At 40.2% G+C, this 12679-nt stretch overlaps 2 protein-coding genes across 2 annotated transcripts in view; one reads left to right on the plus strand and one right to left on the minus strand.

Annotated features, from left to right (window-relative positions):
- Positions 1–1391: 1391 nt before the first annotated feature.
- Positions 1392–2908, minus strand: ppp1r3db (protein phosphatase 1, regulatory subunit 3Db). The gene has a single exon (XM_061923481.1). It carries the CDS (start codon positions 2418–2420, stop codon positions 1515–1517), a length of 906 nt encoding a protein of 301 aa, XP_061779465.1. The 5' UTR covers positions 2421–2908; the 3' UTR covers positions 1392–1514.
- Positions 2909–6689: 3781 nt separating this feature from the next.
- LOC133571026 (solute carrier family 41 member 1-like) overlaps positions 6690–12679 on the plus strand; it is a 39844-nt gene continuing 33854 nt past the window's right edge. Inside the window, exon 1 of the mRNA XM_061923995.1 lies at positions 6690–7010. Within this exon, the coding sequence (XP_061779979.1) occupies positions 6891–7010 (120 nt within the window). The 5' untranslated portion in view covers positions 6690–6890. The remainder of the gene's footprint in view (positions 7011–12679) is intronic.

A 12679-nucleotide genomic window follows, 5' to 3' on the forward strand; every position in this document is an offset into this window, starting at 1 on the left:
TGGATCAAAGATCCTATCTACTGCCCAAAAACAACAAGTCAAATCTGCCTGGTTAGGCTTTGTGTATGTCACGTGTGCCTTCTTTAGGTGAAGCCAGGTTTACAGCTATGTTGTTATTATGCTGTTTGTTACTTATGTATGTTATGTTGCAGCTATTTAAAATAGTTTTGTCAATTTGTTCTGGCCTGAAATAAATTGGCCCTTTGAAACATATCTTTGTCTTTGTGTGTTGTATGTAGAGCACATTGCTTAGCAGAGTTCAGTGATGCAAATGCATGTCAAGTTGATCAACACATTGTATTATTCTCCAGTGCAATAACAGTACTGAAATGAAGGCTAAAAGGGCATTAATGGGAGCTTTAAAAAAAAAAAAAAAAGGGAAAAAAAGTAACTAGTTACTTTTCACAGTAACGCATTACTTTTTGGTTAGTAATTGAGTTACTTTTGAAAAAAAAGTAACTAGTAACTGTAACTGGTTACTGGTTTTCAGTAACTAACCCATACTTGCCAACCTTGAGACCTCTGATTTCGGGAGGTGGGGTGTGGGGGCGTGGGCGGGGGCGGGGTTGGGGGCGTGGTTAAGAGGGGAGGAGTATATTGACAGCTAGAATTCACCAAGTCAAGTATTTCATACATATATATATATATATATATATATATATATACATCCTGAAAATATGCAAACAAACTGTGTTTAGATAATTGATACTTCAAACTTGCATAAATAAATATTAAGGAATATAACATAACTTGGCTTCTGAGAGCTTCAAAATGTAATGAATAAAATGCTAAAGTTGTTGATAAACAAGCAATTATTTTAATAATTAAATATGGTCATTTTAAATGAATTATTATGATAATTTAAAATCAATTATTTCAAATATGTTTATTTTAATGTATAATTATATGGCTGGAGTCACGAAAAAATACAAATAAAAATACAATTAATTTTGATGTTTTTAGCAAAATATAGTAAAAATGTATTTAGTTTATTTTATTTTTTTAAATTAATAAATATATTTATTTTTAGGTAAAATAAACATAATACTACACTTTATCTCTAGCCTGGATGATTTAGTTCTTGTCACCCTGTTGTCCTCCAGTCATGAAAAAAGGCTGTCCTCACTCAGGTCCGCATGGAGCTGGAGGGGGCGTGGCTTCCAGCTCCGGCTGAAAATCGGGAGATTTTCGGGAGAATATTTGTCCCGGGAGGTTTTCGGGAGAGGCGCTGAATTTCGGGAGGGTTGGCAAGTATGAACTAACCCAACACTTCTTATAACATGTGAAACAAGGTAGTACATTTTTATGTAAATTGGTTATTCTACATTTCAAATGTGCTTTTATAAAGTCTTCAAACAGTGCACTTTTGCCACAAAATCCTCTTTTGTGCACAACTGGAGTTAAAAGGTCAATAAAAAGCAACTCACATGTGAGTCAACAGTCTCACAGCATTGTTGGCATTAGTGGAAGAAGCATGTCTGTGTGCAAATGTTGCATCGCCCCCGTGTGGCGACTCAGGTGAAATGCAGCATGCTGTCCTCACATTCCCTTGGAACGGTCACCTTGTAGCAGTGGCACGACAGTTTGTAATTGCGCCCACGGTTGTTGTCCCAGTGATCGGAGCCTTTCACACGGTAGCGGACGGCAAACTCCAGCAGTCCTCCCGGCTGCAAAATGAAAGGCGGCACGTGCAGACGAAACCGGAAGACGTCCGTCCCTGGACCGCCGTGGTCCCCCTGGGACCCGCTCGACACCCAGGATGCGGTCGTGTCGGCGCTCGTTCTCCAGTTGGTAAAAGAGTAGCGCACGTCCACCTTCTTCTCATAGTCTAAATTCAGCACTTGAACGGTGCCGGTTATTCCCAGATCCGTGCACGTGACCCGGTCCAGACACACAAACTGCGCGTGCACACGCTCCAGGAAGTCCGGTTGTGTCCCCTGGTTCTCGGGGAAACAGGGTTTGAAGTGAGGCAGGGACAGCTCCAGGGACGTCCCGAAGGCCATCTCGGAGCTCATCAGGAGTCGGAACATAACGTGCTGGGGTATCAGCGGTCGCTCTTTGACTTTGAACACCTTCACTTCCTCCAGGTCCAGGCCCAGCGAGTCCACGAAGCGAACCTGCGGGCTCCTGGGTAGACTCCTCCTCTCTGCGGGCACGGAGAGGGACTGAGCTCGTCTCCTCATGATTGTTTTAGTCGGAGGATGGCTGTGCGAGCTGAGCTTGGAGTCCGCAATTGCGGAGACGGGTCTCGGGCTCGGAGGGCGGATCGGGACCGGCGCCTTGGGAAGTTGAGGTTTGGGATCGTAGACGTATCGAAGTCTAATGGCGGTGGTTTTTGACATGGTTGTGGTGCCGGGCCCGCTGATGGGTTGAAGCTGGCTCCCGCTCATTGCAGCTGTGTTGCTGTGTCTCCACGCCATGTCCAAACATGCGCCGAAAAGATTCCGCACAAACAAATCGAACCTTTTCAGTCAGATGTTTTGTTCTTGACGTTTTTTTGCTCCAATCCCCGAAGAAGACCAAAAACACAACATCTCCAGCAGAAAACACTGCAGCTGATGATCCGGTCCTGAGACTACAACAGTGATATATCGCTTCAAGCTCCTTTGGGCCCAGCCCTTGACATATAACATGAGAAGTGAACTGGGGACGGGAGGTGTAGAGGGAATATTTATAGCAGATAGTGGTGGGCTGTCCTGTCCTTCTCTAATAATACTGCAGTGCCGTTTATTTCACTAAGTCAAAGGTTATCATTCTGTTATAAAGAATACTCAGGATGGAAATGCTGTTCAGAACAGGTACTGTACAATAGGGAAGGGATTTATTAAATGCAGTCTGCTGAAAATGATGGAAAATGCCACTCTACACAGTAACTGACACTGTAGTCAAAGCTGGAATTACTACAAAATATATTTTAAAGGGGAACATTATCACCAGACCTATGTAAGTGTCAATATATACCTTGATGTTGCAGAAAAAAGACCATATATTTTTTTAACCGATGGGTGAATTTTGGCGAATGAAACGCCTTTCTAATATTCACTCTCGGAGCGATGACGTCACAACGTGGCGTCACATCGGGAAGCAATCCGCCATTTTCTCAAACACCGAGTCAAATCAGCTCTGTTATTTTCCGTTTTTTTCGACTGTTTTCCGTACTTTGTATCAGTCCATCTTAGATGAGCTCAGGCCCAGCAAAGCCGACGGCATTTGTGGGTGTTGTTGATAAACGGTTTTCGCCTTGCATAGGAGAGTTTTAACTTGCACTTACAGATGTAGAGACCAACTGTAGTTACTGACAGTGGGTTTCTGAAGTGTTCCTGAGCCCATGTGGTGATATCCTTTACACACTGATGTCGCTTGTTGATGCAGTACAGCCTGAGGGATCGAAGGTCACGGGCTTAGCTGCTTACGTGCAGTGATTTCTCCAGATTCTCTGAACCCTTTGATGATATTACGGACCGTAGATGGTGAAATCCCTAAATTCCTTGCAATAGCTGGTTGAGAAAGGTTTTTCTTAAACTGTTCAACAATTAGCTCACGCATTTGTTGACAAAGTGGTGACCCTCGCCCCATCCTTGTTTGTGAATGACTGAGCATTTCATGGAATCTACTTTTATACCCAATCATGGCACCCACCTGTTCCCAATTTGCCTGTTCACCTGTGGGATGTTCCAAATAAGTGTTTGATGAGCATTCCTCAACTTTAGCAGTATTTATTGCCACCTTTCCAACTTCTTTGTCACGTGTTGCTGGCATCAAATTCTAAAGTTAATGATTATTAGCAAAAAAAAAATGTCTTGATCAGTTTGAACATCAAATATCTTGTCTTTGTAGCATATTTAACTGAATATGGGTTGAAAATGATTTACAAATCATTGTATTCCGTTTATATTTACATCTAACACAATTTCCCAACTCATATGGAAACGGGGTTTGTATAATCATTACAAATAAAGTGTACCTTATAATTATTCTAAGCATGTAATATATACATTTTCGTATTATGCAAATAAAGTAAATAGTCCCATTTTGGCAGAATAAACATAAAGCACCTTCCATACAATGTAAATTAACTTAAACAGCATTTAGGCTCCTACATCATCTATACCAGTGTTTTTCAACCACCGTGCCGCGGCACACTAGTGTGCCGTGAGATACAGTCTGGTGTGCCGTGGGAGATTATCTAATTTCACCTATTTGGGGTAAAAAATATTTTTTGCAAACCAGTAATTATAGTCTGCAAATGATGTGTTGTTGTTGAGTGTCGGTGCTGTCTAGAGCTCGGCAGAGTAAGCATAAATAGATTAACGTGGACCCCGACTTAAACAAGTTGAAAAACTTATTCGGGTGTTACCATTTAGTGGTCAATTGTACGGAATATGTACTGTACTGTGCAATCTACTAATAAAAGTCTCAATCAATCAATCAATCAAATTGTGTAATACTCTTCCATATCAGTAAGTGGGAGCAGGTAGCTAATTGCTTTGTAGATGTCGGAAACAGCGGGAGGCAGCGTGCAGGTAAAACGGTATTTAATGCTTAAACAAAAAATAAACAAAAGGTGAGTGCCCCTAAGAAAAGGCATTGAAGGAAGGGAAGGGAAGGCTATGCAGAACGAAACTAAAACTGAACTGGCTACAAAGTAAACAAAAACAGAATGCTGGACGACAGCAAAGACTTACTGCGGAGCAAAGACAGCGTCCACAATGTACATCCGAACATGACATGACAATCGACATAGTCCCCACAAAGATGGATTAAAAACAACTGAAATATTCTTGATTGCTAAAACAAAGTAGATGCGGGAAATATCGCTCAAAGGAAGACATGAAACTGCTACAGGAAAATACCAAAAAAAGAGAAAAAGCCACCAAAATAGGAGCGCAAGACAAGAACTAAAACACTACACACAGGAAAACAGCAAAAAAGTCCAAATAAGTCAGGGCGTGATATGACAGGTGGTGACAGTACACCTACTTTGAGACAAGAGCTGTAGTGATGCATGCTTGGTTATGCTTTAAAGTCATATCCAACAATTGCGACAACGACTTTTTACTGTCAACTGAGTTTCGTTTTTTAATGATTTCTGCTGGCGGTGTGCCTGTGGATTTTGTCAACGCAAAAAATATGCCTTGGCTGAAAAAAGGTTGAAAAACACTGATCTATACAACATTTTGACCAAAGAACCACCATTACATGTTATGTAGACCCAGTGACGTGCAGTCACTAGAGGCAGGTGAGGCGGGGCCTCACCTGCCATGAGGGAAAGAAAAAAAATGTAAAAAGGAAAAAAATTAATTAAATTGTTATATGTATCCAGTGATTATACTATAATGTTATTTTCCATTTAACTTCACCAGTTTTAGATTATTTGTATTCAAAATCGCTGAATTTTCACATTTGCCGTTCAAATACTGAGAATGAGGCACGTCACTGAATTGTGCCTCACCATGGATTGCGCAATGACTCGGCTAACTGCTGGCCTGCTGTGCAGTGAGACCGTATTGCTATATGAACTATATTATTGCTATATGAATTATATTATACATTTCCATAGTTTAGTTAGCTGAGGTATATAATGTACAGTGTGTTTTGTCAACAACTGTATGTGTGTAACGTATTTCTTGTGCTGAGCGATCATAAAACTGCTGCAAAGACGCACTGTGTGAGGCTCGCAGTAATCCCGCCTCCTGGTGCCGGTTAATGCACCCCCGACGGGAGTGCCACACCAACCAAAGCCCACACCCAAACCCTCCACGTGCAAGACCGAATCCACCCAAAAAAAGTCACTTAACAAGAAGCCAAAAAGTGCAAAAACAACAATGCTCGCGCCGGAGGAGCCGTGAACGACTGCAGGGACACAACATTAGGTACACCTGCAGACTGCAGCACGGATTTCATATTTCATTCATTCACAACTCCTCCAACACAAACACCACTGTTCCCGCACTTATAAGTAAAGGTAAGACCATAATAACGTTTTTTTTAATTAAATGTGCTTTTTTGTGTGCTACAGTTTGTATGTGTAAAGTTAAAGTTAAGTTAAAGTACCAATGATTGTCACACACACACTAGGTGTGGTGAAATTTGTCCTCTGCATTTGACCCATCCCCTTGATCACCCCCTGGGAGGTGAGGGGAGCAGTGGGCAGCAGCGGCGCCGCGCCCGGGAATAATTTTTGGTGATTTAACCCCCAATTCCAACCCTTGATGCTGAGTGCCAAGCAGGGAAGAATGCTGGTATGAGCTTTTAAACATAACCCGTTAACTGCTGCCAATCAAATGGTGAATAAGATACTCTTTAGGGTTCATATGTTTGTAAATCTGACTGTGATGAAGTCCGTGCCTCACCAGCCATGAACCTCACCACACGTCACTGTGTAGACCACAAGGAAGTGTTTTAAATGGAAAGAAAAAAATGCATATAATGACCCCTTTAATGTACTATTTGTATGAAAATAGACCTGAAAAGACCCACTCTTATAATCCCATGTGCCCTATGGTCCGAAAAATACCGTACTGCATATGGAGTATTATTGTTGAAGATGTTTGTAATGCAACAGTGGCCAAAAATATTACATATACTTGTTAAAAAAACAAAAACTCTGGCTTGTTTTTAATGAATACTTAGGCCTACTACGCTACTGCATTTTAATGTTGGTCATTCTTGTGGCACTTGCAGAGCCTTCTGAGGTGGTAGTTGGTGAAAAAGAAGTGATATAGAGAGTACAGAAGTATTCCCTCCTCCTTAGTGGAGATAACACTAAAGAGTGACTCGTCATAGAAGAGTCCATGCAGGGGGACAGAGCTGATCTTTGGACTTTCAGTTTGCAACACAAAGTTGGCACGCCGGCCATCGCCACGCTGCGGAAATAATCTCAAGTCACGATGCTGCTTGAGGGGAAGTTCAGAGAATCCTCCAGAATCATCTGCCTTCAGGTGATGCCTACGTACGTGCTGGCCGGGGTCGGCATGGTGACGGCCGGCATGCTGCTGGACCGAGTGCAGGTCAGTGACACCCGATATCTCCAATTTAGTATTTAATGAGTGCATGCAGTATGTCTACATTTTAGATACAGGTTGTTAGGGCTGCAGCACCTGAAGGCTATGACCTGCATGAAGGTGTGAAGGGTTTGTTTATATGGGACTGAAAGTATCACAGAGCCCTGGGCAGCAAGTCGGGTACAGCTTACCGTCTGAAGCCAAGTAGGACATAAAATATAATAACGATCTAATCCATCAAGTGACTACAAGCTGTCAACATCTGTCTGTCGGTCCATGCTCGCTGTGCCTCCTACGTTTGATTTGTGACATTCAGCTGTTTGGAGGCGTGTGTGTGGCCTTGCAGGTGACCCTGACCTCGTGCAAACAGAAACACTGGCAGCAGATGTACTTTGTCGTACGTGGCGAGTCCAATCTACTTCATTAAAATAATACAAATTGCATGTACGTGCGGGTTAGCTTTTTTCAAATAGATAACAGTAAAATAAATGATTGAATTTACCTAAAAAACAAAATCGCACTAATAGATTTGAACTAAAGTTATATTAATATTAATGCTGACTCATGTGTTTAAGTAAAACAGCGCTCTTTTTTAAACATATTTTTAATGTCTTTATTTATTTATTTATTTTTGTCCACATATGGAACAAATTTAAAATGCCGGAGTCCACTTGGATACTTTCCACATTTTAGTTTCCTCAACATGCAAAAATAAATCTACAGGACCGTATTTTCCGAACTATACGGTAGAGTCATACTTGCCAACCTTGAGACCTCCGATTTCGGGAGGTGGGGGGGAATTGGGGGCGTGGTTAAGATATATACATATAAGAAATACTTGACTTTCAGTGAATTCTAGCTATATATATATATATGTGTGTATATATATATATATATATATATATATATATATATATATATATATATATATATATATAAATAAAAGAAATACTTGAATTTCAGTGTTCATTTATTTACACATTTACACACACATAACACTCATCTACTCATTGTTGAGTTAAGGGTTGAATTGTCCATCCTTGTTCTATTCTCTGTCACTATTTCAGAACACACACATTATACAAATATGCATTATGAAATCAATAAGAAAACGGGAGCTCTAATTTGGGAGTCTGAATTAGGATCAGAAGTTCCTATATAAACATTGCGCACTCACGTCGCCTTTTTGTATTGATTACTGCAGCTGTGCACTGGATTCATTCACAAATACAAACTACAACTCACAAACACTTTAGAGTTAGGCTCCACCATCAGAATGTGTACTTAAACTTATAAAGATCACATGGATATTATTCAGTGAGTTGATTCACCAAAACTAACCTGTTATACAGGAGGAAAAAGCACACAGGACGTTTCAATTGTTCACAGACTGGTCGCGCTCATCAGAATGACAAGACACTTCCGGTCTGCAGGTGATAGCATTCAATTGGGAAGAAACGCCCTACTGCCCCCTACTGACCAATGTGAATACTGATAAATGTGTAATGACAGCTCCAAAAACGAATTCAAACAAGAAAATAAAATAAATAAATCAACACAAAAATGTGACACATTATGGGTGGGTCACATATGCATGTACAGTAGATGGCAGTATTGTCCTGTTTAAAAGTGTCACAACATTGCTGTTTACGGCAGACGAACTGCTTTAAGGTAGACGAAAACTTGACTGCTGTTGTTGTGTGTTGTTACCGCGCTGGGAGGACGTTAATGAAACTGCCTAACAATAAACCCACATAAGAAACCAAGAACTCGCCCTCGATCATTAGCTGTTTATATGGTGGGAAAGCGGACATGAGAACAGGCTGTCAACACGTCACTCAGGTCCGCATGGAGCTGGAGGGGGCGTGGCCTCCAGCTCCGCCTGAATTTCGGGAGATTTTCGGGAGAAAATTTGTCCCGGGAGGTTTTCGGGAGAGGCGCTGAATTTCGGGAGTCTCCCGGAAAATCCGGGAGGGTTGGCAAGTATGGGTAGAGTGCACCGGTATACGAGCAGAACCTACAAAATTTTAGAAGAAAAAATGTTTTTCCTTATATAAGTCGCAGACTATAAGCCACAGATACGTATATACAGGTAAAAGCCAGTAAATTAGAATATTTTGAAAAACTTGATTTATTTCAGTAATTGCATTCAAAAGGTGTAACTTGTACATTATATTTATTCATTGCACACAGACTGATGCATTCAAATGTTTATTTCATTTAATTTTGATGATTTGAAGTGGCAACAAATGAAAATCCAAAATTCCGTGTGTCACAAAATTAGAATATTACTTAAGGCTAATACAAAAAAGGGATTTTTAGAAATGTTGGCCAACTGAAAAGTAGATTTTGCGCTGTGTGCAGGCGCCAAGTCCTGTTGGAACTTGAAATCTCCATCTCCATAGAGCAGGTCAGCAGCAGGAAGCATGAAGTGCTCTAAAACTTGCTGGTAGACTGCTGCGTTGACCCTGGATCTCAGGAAACAGAGTGGACCGACACCAGCAGATGACATGGCACCAAACTTTACACTAGACTTCAGGCAACGTGGATCCTGTGCCTCTCCTGTCTTCCTCCAGACTCTGGGACCTCGATTTCCAAAGGAAATGCAAAATTTGCATGGTTGGGTGATGGTTTGGGGTGCCATGTCATCTGCTGGTGTCGGTCCACTGTGTTTCCTGAGATCCAGGGTCAACGCAGCCGTCTACCAGCAAGTTTTAGAGCACTTCATGCTTCCTGCTGCTGACCTGCTCTATGGAGATGGAGATTTCAAGTTCCAACAGGACTTGGCGCCTGCACACAGCGCAAAATCTACCCGTGCCTGGTTTACGGACCATGGTATTTCTGTTCTAAATTGGCCCGCCAACTCCCCTGACCTTAGCCCCATAGAAAATCTGTGGGGTATTGTGAAAAGGAAGATGCAGAATGCCAGACCCAAAAACGCAGAAGAGTTGAAGGCCACTATCAGAGCAACCTGGGCTCTCATAACACCTGAGCAGTGCCAGAAACTCATCGACTCCATGCCACGCCGCATTAACGCAGTAATTGAGGCAAAAGGAGCTCCAACCAAGTATTGAGTATTGTACATGCTCATATTTTTCATTTTCATACTTTTCAGTTGGCCAACATTTCTAAAAATCCCTTTTTTGTATTAGCCTTAAGTAATATTCTAATTTTGTGACACACGGAATTTTGGATTTTCATTTGTTGCCACTTCAAATCATCAAAATTAAATGAAATAAACATTTGAATGCATCAGTCTGTGTGCAATGAATAAATATAATGTACAAGTTACACCTTTTGAATGCAATTACTGAAATAAATCAAGTTTTTCAAAATATTCTAATTTACTGGCTTTTACCTGTACGTTGTGAATACAAAGAAAACATTTGTAAATGTTTATTTACGTACCATAACTGTTCCCAAACAGTGTCTGTAACACTGCAGTAAAACGGCTGATCAAACAAAACAGAAGTCATCGCCATGGACCCGCTAGCTGCGGACGCTAGCTCTCCAATCAGCTAAACAGACTCAATAAGTCAGCAGTGACGTTTTGGTGAATTTACAAAACTGAAACAAAACAAAAAGACTGCCATTGTAAGTTAACAACACTAACACAGACACTCCTAAACGTGTGTTAGTAGTATATTAGCTAATGCTACTAACGACGCTAGCTTCATTACATTACGATAGAAGGTACAAATACTGTATTTTTCGGACTATGAGTCACAGTGCGACTTATACTCAGGAGCGACTTATGTGTGAAATGATTAACACATTACCGTAAAATATCAAATAATATTATTTAGCTCATTCACGTAAGAGACTAGACGTATAAGATTTCATGGGATTTAGCGATTAGGAGTGACAGATTGTTTGGTAAACGTATAGCATGTTCTATATGTTATAGTTATTTGAATGACTCTTACCATAATATGTTACGTTAACATACCAGTTGGTTATTTATGCCTCATATAACGTACACTTATTCAGCCTGTTGTTCACTATTCTTTATTTATTTTAAATTGCCTTTCAAATGTCTATTCTTGGTGTCAAATAAATTTCCCCCAAAAATGCGACTTATACTCCAGTGCGACTTATATATGTTTTTTTCCTTCTTTATTATGCATTTTCGGCCGGTGCGACTTATACTCCGGAGCGACTTATACTCCAAAAAATACGGTAGTTTGTTCCACGCAATGTTGGTTGTACAATAAAGTTAAAGTACTACTGATAGTCTCACACACACACTAGGTGTGACAAAATTACTCTCTGCATTTGACCCATCCCCATGTTCACCCCCTGGGAGGTGAGGGGAGCAGTGAGCAGCAGCGCTGGCCGCGCTCGGGAATCATTTTGGTGATTTAACCACCAATTCCAACCGTCGATGCTGAGTGCCAAGCAAGGAAGTAAATGGGTCCTGTTTTTATAGTCTTTGGTATGACTCGGCCGGGGTTTGAACTCAGGACCTACCGATCTCAGGGCGGACACTAACCGAGACAGCATGCAAAAACCGTGGCAAACTTTGGACAAAAATGTTCGTTGAAAACTGAATCGTAAAAAAAGTGGGGCGTAGGGAAACTGAAGTACCGATAGAATAAAAAATAATATTATATTATTTGAATAAGGACGATACAGTTCAACATACAGTACAGGCCAAAAGTTTGGACACACCTTCTCATTCGATGCGTGTTCTTTATTTTCATGACTATTTACATTGTAGATTATTATAGTCCGAAAAATACGGTACTGTTTTTTGTGTTAAAAATCGGTTGACTGAGCTGCCAGTTTTTGACTGTAAAATCTACGGTTGTTGTTTTCAACGGTGCATTACTGTAAATGGAAAGACTGTACATTTGTTTTTACTAGGGATGTCCGATGATGGCTTTTTGCTGATATTCCGATATTGTCCAACTCTTAATTACCGATACCGATATCAACCGATACCGATATATGCAGTCGTGGAATTAACACATTATTATGCCTAATTTGGACAACCAGGTATGGTGAAGATAAGGTCCTTTTAAAAAAAAAATAATAATAAAATAAATAAAAAAATAAAAAATATTGAATAAAAAAGAAAGTAAAACAATATAAAAACAGTTACATAGAAACTAGTAATTAATGAAAATGAGTCAAATTAACTGTTAAAGGTTAGTACTATTGTGCTTGCAGACTGTATTGATATATAATGTAGGAACCAGAATATTAATAACAGAAAGAAACAACCCTTTTGTGTGAATGAGTGTTATTGGGGAGGAAGGTTTTTTTGGGTTGGTGCACTAATTGTAAGTGTATCTTGTGATTGTTATGTTGATTTAAAAAATGATACCAATAATAAAAAAAACGATACCGATAATTTCCGATATTACATTTTAAAGCATTTATCAGCCGATAATATCGGACATTTCGAGTTTTTACGGTAGAAAAACTGGCAGCTAAGTTGACAGAATAAAAAAAGAACTTGTACTGTTTTCCAATAACAATATAATGTTGTAAAAACCAATGTCAATTTAACACAAAAATTCTGGCAAGTAATCTGCCCGATTTTTCCGTTAACCCCCCCCCCCCCAAAATAACAGTGGTACTGTTTTTCCATTTACCATAAAATGTTGTAAAAAACACTATTTTACAGTAAAAAGTTGTAAATGTAAAGATTTTACTTTAAAATCGACATA

Source organism: Nerophis lumbriciformis, linkage group LG28, assembly GCF_033978685.3.
Source record: "Nerophis lumbriciformis linkage group LG28, RoL_Nlum_v2.1, whole genome shotgun sequence".
Lineage (NCBI taxonomy): Eukaryota > Metazoa > Chordata > Actinopteri > Syngnathiformes > Syngnathidae > Nerophis > Nerophis lumbriciformis.

Bases quoted from the DNA above. Each gene is read 5' to 3' on its own strand.
- ppp1r3db (XM_061923481.1), bottom strand. From the start codon at position 2,420: ATGGCGTGGAGACACAGCAACACAGCTGCAATGAGCGGGAGCCAGCTT.